Here is a 15109-nt window from a genome sequence, read left to right as displayed (position 1 = left end):
ATGATTTACTTCCTTATGCAACTCAATAAAATTCAATCGCTTCTTTTGTAATAAAATGAGTAAATTCAAACCCATAATCGATGAATATAATCAGATTTTTGAGCTTAATTCTCAATTATTTTGATTTTAATTAGTACTCCATACAAGTTACTCATTGTCTTCACGGACAACTATGGTCACATACGCATTGATCAATCATAGGACATCGATAACCATAATATCTATCGTAGTGCTTTGATTTACATAACTGATCGCATTTTTCAGGTTCATTCCCACAAAAATCAAAATAAAAGACATCCTGGCACTGCCCATCAATTCCTGCAAATCGAATCAAAGTTAACAAATGATTGGAACAGAGAGACTAAATAGTGCTCGGAAATTTTTAACAAATGAAATAAAAGCAAACAAATGGAGGAGGCATTCTTGATTAAAACCTGCAGGAAAGATAACTAGGAACATGAGGAATGCCGAGAAGATCATCATATTTTTTGCCATCTTTGAATATAAGAAAATTGCACTATTTTGGTTATAGAGTGATATTAGCTATTCCTTACTATTAATCAATGTTGTTTGCGTTAAAAACTACAACAATATTTATACTAACATAAGTCATTTTGCTTGTGAGTAGGTTGGGATGATAAATTGGCAATGGATCGGGTTGGATTGGATTTTGGAGATCAATCTGATTCACTTACTTATTGGAGCACCAATTTATATCCAAACCCGATTTTTATCCAAAATCTTAAATTCCATACCATATCCAAATCCATACTCGATCCACCATATAATCCAAAATTCGATCCAAAACTTATTTTGACTATATAAAAAATTCTCTTCTATAACAAAATTGAAATTTCAAGTTCAATAAAACTTATTTTTTCAAAAAATATTTGATTGGATTGGATTCGAGTACGAATGAATCGGGTTTGGATTGGGTTCAGGATTTCCAATAATAATGGATATGGATATGGGTTTTTAAATAGTGGATCGGGTATGGGTTACTAAGACTTGGGTTTGGATCGAATTTTTTCTTTCGGTTCTATTTGGTTTCGGTTCGGTTTAGGCCATGATTGTCATCTCTACGAGTTAATCTCAATAATCATCACTCTTATATGTCAAATCTATCATCAAGGAATTCATTATCCAAATAACTAACTTCCCTAGTAATTATCACTCAATTAAAAATTATCCCCTGATTATTACATGAATTTCAAGTAAGCCCTAAGCAGTAAACATTTGTTTTCTAATTTGATAATTATAATTATGCAAGATATATGAAATCAAGATAATTAGGCAAGATATAGTCCATTTTTGGGAAGGATTTCGTCTATGATCTCCCTTAATTGGAGGGGATGCTTATCGGATAAAGTTAGTGTTGTGTAAAACAGTTTTACACTAATATAGTTGTAAATCGGATTCAAACACATGCAATCTCATTAGTAAATAAAAAAATAATTACTAAAATATTTGTTTTGATAAATTTGTGTGAAATCGCACACTATAAAAATTTCGTGCATGGGTGACTATTTTAATCGGTTGTGTGGAGTTTGACGTGTTATAAATTAAAAAAACGGTCTGAAAAACATTCCTCTTATTTCCGCTTGATTGCCGTTTCATCCCCACTACACCTTTATTTCCGCTTCTTCTTTCAAAAGCTTCATTCACCCCAAGTAACGGCTATATTTCACTTTTTCAAACTTCTCACCTCAAAAACCTCCATTTTTAGGGTTTTCTTCTTCTCAATTCCTCTGCTAATTCTGAAATTAGGGTTTTTAAATTCAAATTAAAATGGAAATTGGGCAAGAACTAGATTGTTTTATCAAGAATTCAATTGATCATATATTGGGTCTCAACATACCCGAACAATCCCTTCAATTAAAGCTTGAATCTTTGGAAATGATAAATCTTCGGCTTCGAGATCAGTATCTTTGCGTACAATCCAAGTTACAGGAGAAAGAATCTGCCCTTCAACTCGCTAGGGTTTGTTCTATCTCTTTAATTTCTCATTTTGTTATTTCCCCTCTTTTTTAACTGTATAAAGATCGTTTCTTTGTTGAATAGTTAGTCTTATATAAGACGGTTTTGAACCGTTAGTCTTGTTAGTGGATAAAAGTAGTTATTAATAGAATTCGTTATACAATAATCTTGTTTAAGATCGTCTTAGTTATTACACAAGTAATTGTAGATTTTGAATGTCCCATTTTGAAATTGTTTTGGGTATGTTGGAAATGTAGTCGGAGGCGAATATGAATGCGCAATCAATAAAGAAGTTTGTGGAGGAGAATGGAAAGTTGGCGAGTGAATGCAAGTATTTGGCAAGTCAGTGTGAGAAATGGGAGCAGGAGTGTTCGCTTTACGATCATGACCGTGAGGCGTTGATGGAGTTCGGGAATGAGGCGGATGAGAGAGCGGCAGAGGCAGAATGTCGGGTTATGGAGTTGCAGGAGGAGTTGAGGAGTGTTGGTGATCAACTTGAATATTACAAGCTTCAATATGAGACTCTCTCTGTGAGTATACTATTAACTATTTGATATTTTAATGTCAATTTAGTTTCTTTGTGTATGTGTATAGGGAAGAATATGTTCGTTATTACACTGGATTGAATTTTGGTTTGTACTAGTATGCTAGTTGCGAAAATGATCTGAATTCGATAGGATTATTATGTCATCTTTATGATGACTTAGGAGGTAGGATGTGTGTGTACAAGTTTGAGGAGAGTTGAAACTTTTGTGAGTTTCATTTAGGTCTGAGTTGATGCTATTTGCGTTTGACGAAAAAATGAAACGATGTTGGGAGGACTTGGGACAGGAAAGTAACCCGGCCTCTGAAAAGTTTGAGTATACTAATAACTATGTGATGTTGATTTTAGTTTGTGTGTGTGGAAGTATTGTCACTTGCATTGTGAATTTTGGTTTGTGTTATACTGTTTGTATGGTAATTGAGAAAATAATCTGGATTCGATAGGGTTAGTTACGTTGTTTTTGCGATGTGTTAGGAGTAAGGATGTGTGTAAAACTATGTAAGTTCAAGGAAAGAATAAACCTTTGTTAGGTTTCATGTAGTTTTTATGTTGTATGTGCAAGTATGATGTTCATTATCATCCTGCATTTTGGATTTAGGTTTGCAGTAGTATGGTAGTTGCGAAAATGATCGGGATTCGATAGATTCTTATGCCATTTGTATGGTGACTTGGGAGTTCGGATGGGTATTTAGCTATGTAACTTTGAAGAAAGAATAAACCTTTGCTGGGTTTCTTATACTTTTGATGGAAAAAAGGTCAATGTTAGGACAGGAAGGTATGTGGCTTGCTTGAAATTCTCAAGTAACATCCCTTACATAGGAGTGTAGGACCATTTATTTAGTGCTCTACGAGCATTTTTTTTTATCGGGGCCATTGATATAGACCTTGTTTGGATACAAAAATATGAGTGAGGGTAGGGAAAGCGATGGAAGATGAGGAAGATTTGGAGGGAACTGGAGGGTTCTCCTTTGTTTGGATATCAAAATAGGCGTGGGGGGATTTGGAGGGAGGGATAATGCATCCCTCCATTTCACTTGGTTAAGGCAAAGTAAAATCTCTCCAACAACGGAGAGTTTTGGAGGGAACACTCCTGCCTTCCCTTCCCCTTCCTGTCTTCCCTCTCCCTTTCCCTTTCCCTCTCATTTATGTATCTAAACAAGTCTGAAGGGAATGAGTCTTCCCTCCAAATTTTCGCCTTGTTGAAGGGAATCCGTCTCTCTCCCCTTCAGTTCCATTTTACTAGCCAAATTAAGGAAATTACGTCCTCCCAAAGCACTCCCCTCCTTGCTCTTCAAATCCCTTTACACAAATGAAGGGTTATGATGATGTTTATTTCTTGAGTTTGGGACTGTAATATTAATTTTGTGAGACCATATCTGTTAGTGATGAACTTGATTTTGCTTTGTATCTACTTGAGTAATGTTTAGAAGGGCTTTAGCCTTGCTGAAAGTAATCTTCTTTGAACATAGAGCCATTGTAGACTCATTTTCACATTTTAACTATGGAGGTTGTCGGTTGGAAGTAGATGGAGGTTTTCAACTTTCTGAAATAACCACTTAATTGGACAATTCTCCTATGAGCTTACAACAATTGATGTTTAATTTTTTATGCTTCGGTTTGGGTTTGAGAAATATCGAAAAATCTAGTATAGTTTGATAAATCTTGAAATGAGTCCCTGTCTGAAAGTTAATGCTATAACACCAGAAATGAAGTGTATATGTGACTATTAGTATTTAGTTCAAGTTGCCAGTTATCACTCAGCACGGAGAAGGTAAGATGGAAAGTGATGAACTGTGACAGCCACTATAGTCCATAACAAACAACATTACCCTCTTGATCGTTATACCGAGCATATGGCAATTAGCTCAAGTTGCCCGTTGTCAACATAGAGATCATAAGATTGGAAATTATTACTCCGTAGTTGGTATTTTGATTATAACTTTATAAGTCCATAACCTTTCTAGAGTCAACATGCGGCATATTTTGCTTCTAGTTCTCATGATAACTTTTTTTTTTTCCGAGGAGGATTTAGGTCATTTAGATTAAATGACTGTAGATGACAGATTTCTCTTATTTTCTGCACTTAAAAAATCTGTCTTATGATCCCTTTTTATGGTCTTAGGAAATGTTAGGAACTGTGTTTCTTTGAGAAAACATCTGATGTTCCAATTGTCCATGTTCGCCCGAAGCTTTTCTATTTTTTGTGGCCTACAATATTGGTATGCCGAATCTATTATTCGATTTTCAGCCAAAACAAGGTTCCTGAGCTACTCAAGGCAACTACCCTTTCAGCTACTACTGCCAATTTCATAGGGTGCTGTACGTATTTAGGAAATGCACTCCGATGAGAAGCCCCATTCACCACGTGAGTAATTAATGAGAGGAACCCCCAGGTTTTCCTTGGGATTATGGGGAATCACATTTTTGTTGAACTTTCGCAGTTTGCTAGAGCTTGAGGGGTTTAAGATCGTTAAGAATTTCAGACCTTTATGTTATGTTGCTATCTGCTTGTGCTTCTGCTTCATGGTTAAGTCTGAGTTTAATATATGTAAATGGAGTATTCTGAATTTAAAAATGGATGATTCGGTGAGTGTTCCTGATCAACTTGTCTATTATAAGCTTCAACATGAGACTTTCTGTGAGAGTGTGAGGATACTCATAACTATTTGATGTTGATTTTAGTTTGTATGTGCATGTGTGTCAGTGTATTTGTAAGTAATATGTTCATTGCTACCCTGCATTTTGTATTTTGGTTTATATTAGTATGGTAGTTGCTAGATGATTTGATTCCGATAGGATTCTTATGTCGTTTATATGACGACTTAGGAGTTAGGATGTGCGTATTTTATAGGTTTGAGGAAAGAAGAAACCTTTGCCGGTTTCATGAAGGTCTGAGTTGATGTCATTTGTGTTCGATGAAAAATTAAAATCAAATATTGGGATAGGAAAGTATCTCGGCTTTTAATTTGAGGAAATATGAGAATGGAATAAATGGACCAGTTTTCTGAAAACCCGTAGTAGTACTAGTACCCCAGGTAACAAAGGGACCTCCCTGGGGGAAATCCGAATAGTAGACTCATGCAACAACAATTGCACATTACTTGGACTGGTGATCTATGTTTTCGAGGCGTTGATTTAGTGAAATGGTAATCTATGTTGCTCGGACTCTTTCAATCTTCATGATGAAATTTAAGTTCTGATATCTCTAAATGGAGGATTTTGAGTTTATCATCTATAAATGGAATAAATCCGAGTTTAATATCTGTGAATGGAGGATACGGAAGTCGATGCTTGCTATGTACTTGCATTAATAGATCAATTGTATATGTGAAGGTTGGTTCATCTGCAGCTGTGAAGGTCGAGTCATCCGTAGATAGCCCACCATCGGAGCAAATATTACTCAATTCGCTTGTTGCAAGTTTAGTGAATGAAAATGAAGTTGCAAAGACAGCATTGACCTTTTTGGAGGCAAATAGTGGGGTTGAAACGTATCGTGAGCTTCTCGAAATGTGGAGCAGGTGAGATCTTTCCCCCGACGTTAACTGCATGTTGAGCGAAAGGTTTAAGCTTTATATTCGTTGCCTTCTTCTCCTACTGAATGTGATTTTCTCTTGTTACTGCAGTTTGAGACCGGAAACGCAAAATGTACTTTCACTTGCTTCTAATGTTAAAACTCTACAGAAGGCCAAGGAACACCTGAGGATTAATCTCAACAGAGCTGAAGAAGAGGTGAGTTGACTGCGATAACTGTGCGCCAATGGCAGTAGAATACTTAATTGCAGCTTTTAAACATAACTGAAGTTCCGGATGCTTTTTCAGGTGAATGTGCTAGCCGAGGAAAACAATGCATTGGTAGAAGAGAACAAGAAACTATTGAAGCTTTGTCATTCAGAGAGGAAGCATGCTGGTTCAGGAGAGAAGCGGGACAGTAGTGCCAGAACTAAGGTATTTTTCGCCAGCTCTCCATCTTCCAGCATATCTGTAGCAACTGAAATGGTACTCTTGTATGTCGCCATCGCCAGCATGCCACCTTCCCGCCTATCTTTAGCAACTTAAAAAAGTGGTTGTACTCTGGTCTGGTATCATTGTATGTAAACAACATAAACGAGTTATTCAGGTCGAGTAAGACTCGATATGAAGTCCAACTATGTTTGAGCCTCAGAGTTATGGGCCATCCATATTTGAGTTGTTTGTGTCTTTGGTCGAGTCATTTTAGTCGGGTCCACCGTCCATATGACAGTTGTACTTGCACAGTTGTACATCATATGATATTCTATCTGTTGCAATGCTGTCATGTCCTACAGAACAGCAAAAGAAAAGCCAGCCCCGGTATGAGCAGTCCAATTGACAGGAAGATTGATTTTAACGACGTGGACTCCTTGCGTTATCCTCTCTCGCCCCTCAAAGAAAACTCGCCTGGCTCCACCAAATCCTGGAAGTCGAAATGATACGAGTACGACTGACTCTGACGCCGGAAAATACATTGTTCAATGTTCATTATCATAGGAACCACAAGGTGGTGTTAACTCTTGCTAAATCTGTATTCAGTGCACTGCTAACTCCACAGGGTAAGTAAACAAGTAAACAATCATTGTAATTTAACATCCTCTGATATTTTTGTACACCTGTTAATTTGTTGCATATGCTTTGGAGATACAATCAGGATGAAGAATCAATCAAAGATTTCATCTTTAAAATACTGTCACAGATGAAAGTGAACCCAATTAACTGATACAGTAGAACTTTAGACACAAGGTCAAAAGTAAGAACAATCATTGCTCTTACTATATGAATTGGCCCATTCCATTCTTTCTTATAAGCCTACTATGTCTCTAATAGTAATAACCTATTTGAGGCCGGGTCAGCCCGTGCTGATGGCCAGCTTTACTTATAAATCACAGAGAGAAAAATATGCAATCTCAAAGTTTCTCTCTGAGTTGCGTGGCGCCCTAAGGTAGTGAACTTAATATGCGACCGGCCTGAACGGACTAAACGAACAAAAGCAAAGCCTTGGTCCCGACATGGTTTGGGGTCGGCCAACATGAATCATGAATCATGAATCATGAATCTGAATCTGCTTAGGTCAGAACTTTAAATCCGAAAGTACATAACCTTAATAGGATTGTTATGTAAATGTCCGCATTATTTTGGCGTAATGGTAGTCACAATGGGAAATCTGTTATTGACTTGAATCCAGGTCATGAATACCACCTTCGTGACTTTACAAGTTATGCTAGCTGACATTTATATGTACACAATTAACTGGCGACTCTTTTTTATTGAGTCGGCCGTGTTGTAAAACCGCCTTATAGGAACGTGGTCACACAAGGCATAATAGAACCTTTGTATGGACACTTCTATCTATCACCCATACCATAGAAGTATATAAGAACCATTATACCATAGCCCAAAATCCAAAGGAATCCTTTATTTAATGGTAACACAGCTAAGACACACACATGAGAACATATCTTCATATCTCTAGTCTCTCTACCTTTTGTAGTGACAAAAGAATAAAAATAGAAAGAAAAGCATAGAAATATAGAATCCCTCCAAAAAGAAAGCCAGCTATCAGTACTCTGTAGGAAAAACACTTGCACATGGCTTTCCCTTGTTTCCTTATAGCTGTTTCTCTACACTACCCCTACATACTCACACCTGTCCATCTTTTTACCTTCTTTCACACCTACCGATCATATCGAATTTTAAAATAAAACCGTCTTAAACAAAGACGTAGAATAACGCCCTATTCTTTCCGACTTATTTCAGCTCATTTCAGTTCAGTTCGACTCATTTCAGCTTATCTCATATTCATTCAGTTCATGCCAGTTCCTTTCAGAGGAAAAGAACAGGATCTTACCCGTATCATACTATAGAATAAGACCTTCTAATACAAAAGTAGAATAAAACCGTTTTACACAGAAGCATAGAATAAGACCGTCTCCTACATATAAGACCCTCTTAAACAAAATGGTAAAATAAGACCGTCTCATAAAATGTATGATTATTGATTAGTAAAGAGGCTGGATATCTCCTCAAGATTTGCACCGATCATGTAGATTAGCTGTTTTTTTTGTCATGTCTTTAATTTGGAAGACATCCTAAGTGTAGTACCACGTTCTGCCAATCTGCCATTCATTAAACTGTTCTATTACTAGTATTATTATACTGTTTCACTACCAAACAAACTCCATTAATTTCAACTTTATTCTTGCTAATTAATTAATTAATTAATTCACACTCATTTCAAGTTTAATCAAGTCACTATACTCATTAATGTTAATCTTAACGTTACTCTTTGCCGTTCGTCTCCTGTAAAACGATTATACAATAATAATGAATTGAATTGATAATACGCATCAATCTAATTTGAATCCGTCTTAAGCTTTAGACGACCTACTTTTATGCTAGGTTATTCAATTGAGTGACTTCATGTTGTTAGATCGTCTCATACAATAAGAAATAATTTAATTGACCGAGAAAATGATAAATAATCAATGATATTAATAATAATACATGAAAATGTAGGCGGTGGTCACCGCCCCACTCCTCAAATCAAACCACCGCCTACAAATCCAACCCACCGCCATTAAATTACTACGAAAATTAAATAAACAAATGTACTTAAATCAAATAAAAATAAAAATAAAATAAAAACTAAATAAAATAAAATCAAAGGAAAAAAAAAAAAAAAAGAGAGATCTAGATCTATCTAGAACATAAGAGCGGAAACAACAGCGACAGCGACGAAAGATCCACCAGCAACAGCGACTCTGTTAAGCGAAACGGCACCGTTTGATGGAGATTCAGTAGGAGAACCGATTGGAGTACCGTCAGCGGCGGTAGGACCGGCAGCGGAAGGAGTGACGGCGGAGGTAGGGGTGGCGGCGACGGAGGGGGTGGCGGCGATGGGTGATGGAGGGGAGGCCATTGGAGAGACGGTAGGAACGGCGGCGACGGTTGGTGGAGTGGCCATTGCCATTGGAGGCATGGTGGAGATGACTGGGGGTTTTGAGACGGGTGTGGCGGTTGGGGATTTTGCCGGTGCGGATGTTGGGGATTGGGCTGTTGCGGTTAGGGCAAAGATTGCGAATACAGCTATGGCTAACATTTTGGAAGACATGTTTATGTTTTGGTAAGTGAAAGGTTTAGAGTTTGGGAGTTGAGAGAGTTTGTGTTGTAATTTGGAAATGAGGAAGGAGAGTTTATAGGAAGAGTAATGTAGTATGTGTAGAGGTGAGGAGGGTTATATAGTTGAAATTGTTTGTGTTTAGAACGGAACGGCTAGTGTTTGTAAAGATGACAACTCATACCATGTTACTTTGTGTGTTGGGTTTTGCCCCACATTGAAATACTAGCCGTTTTTCTCATTTGTCCTCTACAATGAGACTCGGTTATCGGTGTGTATCGGTCTTAAGATTAACGTTATGTTGTTTTAACTTGATTTCAATTTTTATAAGTTCGGTTTAGGTAGTTTAGGTCGATTCAGTTCAATTACAGTTTCATTCAAATCAAGAATTAGGTAGGTTTAGTACAATTTTGTATTTGCATATAAGTTTAGTTCAATTTTGATCAGTTCAACAAAATTCAGCTCAAATGAACAAAGCTTAAAGCGAATAAACGAGAGGAGAAGATCGTTTATTTACCTTTATTATTGACATAAAGATCAACGAGAGGGAAGGAATCCTCAAATGTCCTACAAATTTCAAATTTTGTGTGGTCGCTTTTTACTTAAAGAACCGTTTGGGTGATTTCCGGACATTTTTTCTCCGAAACCCCGAAAACCGTGTATTATACACTTAAACTTGAGACGTTCTGGAAGTTGAACCGGACAAAATTTAACTTTCTTCTGTTTTCTCTACCACGTGTTCGGGTTCGTATCAGGAAGTACCGATTCGATTTTGGCCCCAAATAACATGTAAAAATCCAATTTTCACTATTATTAGAGTTTGTGCTAACGCAAGTTCATCGCATACAGGCGCCCTCAAATATCTCTGATGATTCTCAATATTTGCGTGGTCGCTTTATATGACCTAAGGAACCATCCGTGTGATGTCCGGATATTTTTGCACCGCAACCCTCACGTGTATTATACACTTCAATTTGAGCCGTTCTGGAGGTTGTACCAGACCACAATTCATTTTCTTCTCTTTTTCTACCACATATCCGAGTTCGTTTCAGAAGTTATCTGATTCGATTTCGGCCCCAAATAACAAGTATTAATAAAATTACCACTATTATCAGAGTTTATGCAAAGGCTCGTTTATCGTATACCGGCAGCCTCAAATATCCTCTGTTAATCCTCAAAATTAATGTGGTCGCTTAATCTGACCTAAAGAACCGTTCGTGTGATTTCCGGATATTTTTACTCCAGAAACCTGAAATCATGAAAACCGTATATTATACACTTCAATTTGAGCCGTTCTGGAGGTTGTGCCGGTCTAAATTTATTTTTCTTCAGAAGATTCTACCACATGTCCGGGTTCCTATAAGGAGTTACACGACTCGATTTCGGCCCCAAAATAAATGTAATAATCAAATCTTTACTATTATCAGAGTTTGTGACCAGGCTCGTTTATCGCATATTATCATCCTAAAATGTTTTCTGCTGCTTCTCAATAATTTTGTGGTCGTTTTATCCGACCTAAGAAACCGTCCGTGTGATTTCCGAATATTTTAGCACCGGGACCCTAAAATCACGAACCGTGTATTAGACGCTTAAATTTAAACCGTTTCGAAGGTTGTGCCGGTCTAAATTTTTCTTTCTTCTGATTTATCTACCATGTGTCCGTGTTTGTATCAGGAGTTGCACGATTCGATTTCGGCCCCAAAATAGATGCAATAATCAAATTTTCACTATTATCAGAGTTTGTGACCCGACTTTTTTATCGTATACCGGCACCATCAATTGTTCTCTGTCGCTTCTCATTATTTGTGTGGTTGTTTTATACGACCTAAGGAACCGTCTATGTGATTTCCAAATAGTTTTGCACCGAGACCCTGAAATCCCGAAAACCGTGTCTTATACACTTCAATTTGAGCCGTTCTGAAGGTTGTACCAGACTAAATTTCATTTTCTTCTCTTTTTTCTACCACATGTCTCAGTTCGTTTGAGGAGTTATCCGATTCGATTTCGACCCCAAATAACAAGTAAAAATAAATTTTTCACAATTATCAAAGTTTATGTCGAGGCTCGTTTATCGTATACCGACACCCCCAAATGTCTTCTGTTGATCCTCAAAATTTGTGTGGTCGCTTAATCAGACTAAGGAACCGTTCATGGGATTTATGGATATTTTTGCTCCGAAATGCGTGCAATAAAAAGGCTAAAAAGTCTATATAGATTGCACGTATCATCTTCCGTTGGTACTCAAATTTTGCGTGGCCGCTTTATCTGCCCCGAGGAACTTTCTATGTGATTTCCGGAGAATTTTGTTCCGAGACCCTGGAATCCCGAAAAATCGTGTATTATACACTTCAATTTGAGCCGTTCGGGAGCTCGTACCGGACCCTGTTTCTTTTTCTCCATGTTTTTCAATCACGCGTCCGAGCTCATTTCAGGAGTTAACCTATTCGATTTCAGCCTCAAATAACGAGCATTAATAGATTTTTCACGATTATCCGAGGTTCGCCGAATGCTGGTTTATGGCATACCGGCACCCCCAAATGTCTTCCGTTGGCACTCAAATTTTGCGTGGCCGCATTATCTGACCCGAGTCCTTTCTATGTGATTTCCGGAGAATTTTGTTCCGGGACCCTATAATCCCGAAAAACCATGTATTATACATTTCAATTTGAGTCGTTCGGGAGGTCGTACCGGACCCTGTTTCTTTTTCTCTCTGTTTTTCAATCAAGCGTCCGAACTTAATTCAGGAGTTAACCTATTCGATTTCAGCCTCAAATAACGAGCATTAAGAGATTTTTCACGATTATCCGAGGTTCGACAAATGCTGGTTTATGGCATACCAGCACCCCCAAATTTCTTCCGTTGGTACTCAAATTTTACGTGGCCGCTTTATCTGACCCGAGAACTTTCTATGTGACTTCCGAAGAATTTTGTTCCGGGACCCTCGAATCCCGAAAAACCGTTAATTATACATTTATACACCTCAATTTGAGCCGTTCGGGAGGTCGTAACGGACCTTTTTTCTTTATCTCCCTGTTTTAAAATCACGCGTCTGAGCTTATTTCAGGAGTTAACCTATTCGATTTCAGCCTCAAATAACGAGCATTAATAGATTTTTCACAACTATCCGAGGTTCGACGAATGCTGGTTTATAGCATACCGGCACCCCCAAATGTCTTCCATTGGTACTCAAATTTTGCTTGGCCGCTTTATCTGACCCGAGGAACTTTTTGTGTGATTTCCGAAGAATTTTGTTCCGGGACCCCGGAATCCCGAAATACCGTGTATTATACACTTCAATTTGACCCATTCAGGAGGTCGTACCGGACCCTGTTTCTTTTTCTCCCTGTTTTTCAATCACGCGTCCGAGCTTATTCACGAGTTAACCAATTCGATTTTAGTCTCAAATAACGAGCATTAATAGATTTTTCACGATTATCCGAGGTTCGGCGAATGCTGGTTTATGGCATATCGGCACTCCCAAATTTCTTCCCTTGGTACTCAAATTTTGCGTGGCCGCTTTATCTGACCCGAAGTACTTTCTATGTGATTTCTGGAGAATTTTGTTCTGGGACCCTGGAATCCCGAAAAACCGTGTATTATACGGTTCAATTTGAGCCGTTCGGGAGGTCGTACCCGACCCTGTTTCTTTTTCTTTATGTTTTTCAATCACATGTCCGAGCTTATTTCAGGAGTTAACCTATTCGATTTCAGCCTCAAATAACGAGCATTAATAGATTTTTCACGATTATCCGAGGTTCGACGAATGCTGGTTTATGGCATTCCGGCACCTCCAAATGTCTTCCGTTTTTGCTTAAATTTTGCGTGGTCGCTTTATTTGACCCGAGGAACTTTCAATGTGATTTACGGAGGATTTTTTTTCCGGGACCCTGGAATCCCGAAAAACCGTGTATTATACACTTCAATTTGAGTCGTTCGGGAGGTCGTACGGGATCATGTTTCTTTTTCTCCCTGCTTTTTAATTACGCGACCGAGCTTATTGTAGGATTTAACCTATTCGACTTCAACCTTAAATAACGAGCATTAATATATTTTTAACGATTATCCGAGGTTCGACGAATGCTGGTTTATGGCATACCGGAACCCCCAAATGTCTTCCGTTGGTACTCAAATTTTACGTGGCCTCTTTATCTGACCCGATGAACTTTCTATGTGATTTCCAGAGAATTTTTTTACGGGACCCTGGAATCCCGAAAAACCGTCTATTATACACTTCAATTTGAGCCGTTCGGGAGGTCGTAACGGACCCTGTTTCTTTTTCTCCCTATTTTGCAATCACGCGTTCGAGCTTATTTTAGGAGTTAACCTATTCGATTTCAGCCTCAAATAACGAGCATTAATAGATTTTTCACGATTATCCGAGGTTCGACGAATGCTGGTTTGTGGCATTCCGGCACCCCCAAATGTCTTCCGTTGGTACTCAAATTTTGCGTGGTCGCTTTATCTGACCCGAGAAACGTTCTATGTGATTTCCGGAGATTTTTGTTCCGGGACCCTGGAAACCCGAAAAACCGTATATTATACACTTCAATTTGAGCCGTTCGGGAGGTCGTATCGGATCCTGTTTCTTTTTCTTCCTGCTTGTCAATTACGCGTCCGATCTTATTTCAGGAGTTAACCTATTCGATTTCAGCCTCAAATAACGAGCATTAATAGATTTTTCACGATTATCCGAGGTTCGACGAATGCTGGTTTATGGCATTCCGGCACCCCCAAATGTTTTCCGTTGGTACTCAAATTTTGCGTGGCCGCTTTATTTGACCCGAGGAACTTTCTATGTGGTTTCTGGAGAATTTTGTTCCCGGACCCTGTAATCCCGAAAAATCGTGTATTATACAATTCAACTTGAGCCGTTCGGGTGGTCGTACCGGTTCCTGTTTCTTTTTCTCCCTACTTTTCAATTACGCGTCCGAGCTTATTTCAGGAGTTAACCTATTTGATTTCAGCCTCAAATAACGAGCATTAATAGATTTTTCACGATTATTCGAGGTTCGACGAATGCTGGTTTATGGCATTCCGGCACCCCTAAATGTCTTCCGTTGGTACTCAAATTTTGCGTGGTCGCTTTATCTGACCCGAGAAACGTTCTATGTGATTTCCGGAGATTTTTGTTCCGGGACCCTGAAATCCCGAAAAACCGTATATTATACACTTCAATTTGAGCCGTTCGGGAGGTCGTATCGGATCCTGTTTCTTTTTCTCCCTGCTTGTCAAATACGCGTCCGAGCTTATTTCAGGAGTTAAGCTATGCGATTTCAGCCTCAAATAACGAGCATTAATAGATTTTTCACGATTATCCGAGGATCGGCGAATGCTGGTTTATGGCATTCCGGCACCCCCAAATGTCTTCCGTTGGTACTCAAATTTGGCGTGGCCGCTTTATTTGACCCGAGGAACTTTCTATGTGATTTCCGGTGAATTTTGTCCGAAAACCCTGAAAT

The 15109-nt window shown here is 38.4% G+C and overlaps 1 protein-coding gene across 1 annotated transcript; it reads left to right on the top strand.

Annotated features, from left to right (window-relative positions):
- Positions 1–1587: 1587 nt before the first annotated feature.
- Positions 1588–7161, top strand: LOC141585902 (uncharacterized). Its single transcript, XM_074406975.1, has 6 exons — positions 1588–1980; positions 2235–2507; positions 5855–6039; positions 6145–6250; positions 6341–6466; positions 6826–7161. The coding sequence occupies exons 1-6, from the start codon at positions 1789–1791 to the stop codon at positions 6967–6969; spliced, it is 1026 nt and encodes a 341-aa protein (XP_074263076.1). The 5' UTR covers positions 1588–1788; the 3' UTR covers positions 6970–7161.
- The last annotated feature ends 7948 nt before the right edge of the window (positions 7162–15109 follow it).

The sequence above is a fragment of the Silene latifolia genome, chromosome 6 (assembly GCF_048544455.1).
Source record: "Silene latifolia isolate original U9 population chromosome 6, ASM4854445v1, whole genome shotgun sequence".
Taxonomy (NCBI): domain Eukaryota; kingdom Viridiplantae; phylum Streptophyta; class Magnoliopsida; order Caryophyllales; family Caryophyllaceae; genus Silene; species Silene latifolia.
Note: the sequence above shows the minus strand (reverse complement) of the source record. Positions and strands in the feature narration are given on the sequence as shown.

What these genes read in the sequence shown, in the direction of transcription:
- LOC141585902 (XM_074406975.1), top strand. Translation starts at nt 1,789, where the DNA reads ATGGAAATTGGGCAAGAACTAGATTGTTTTATCAAGAATTCAATTGAT. An exon ending in TTCAATATGAGACTCTCTCT is followed by an intron (nt 2,508 to 5,854) that starts GTGAGTATACTA and finishes GTATATGTGAAG; the next exon opens with GTTGGTTCATCTGCAGCTGT. An exon ending in TCAACAGAGCTGAAGAAGAG is followed by an intron (nt 6,251 to 6,340) that starts GTGAGTTGACTG and finishes ATGCTTTTTCAG; the next exon opens with GTGAATGTGCTAGCCGAGGA.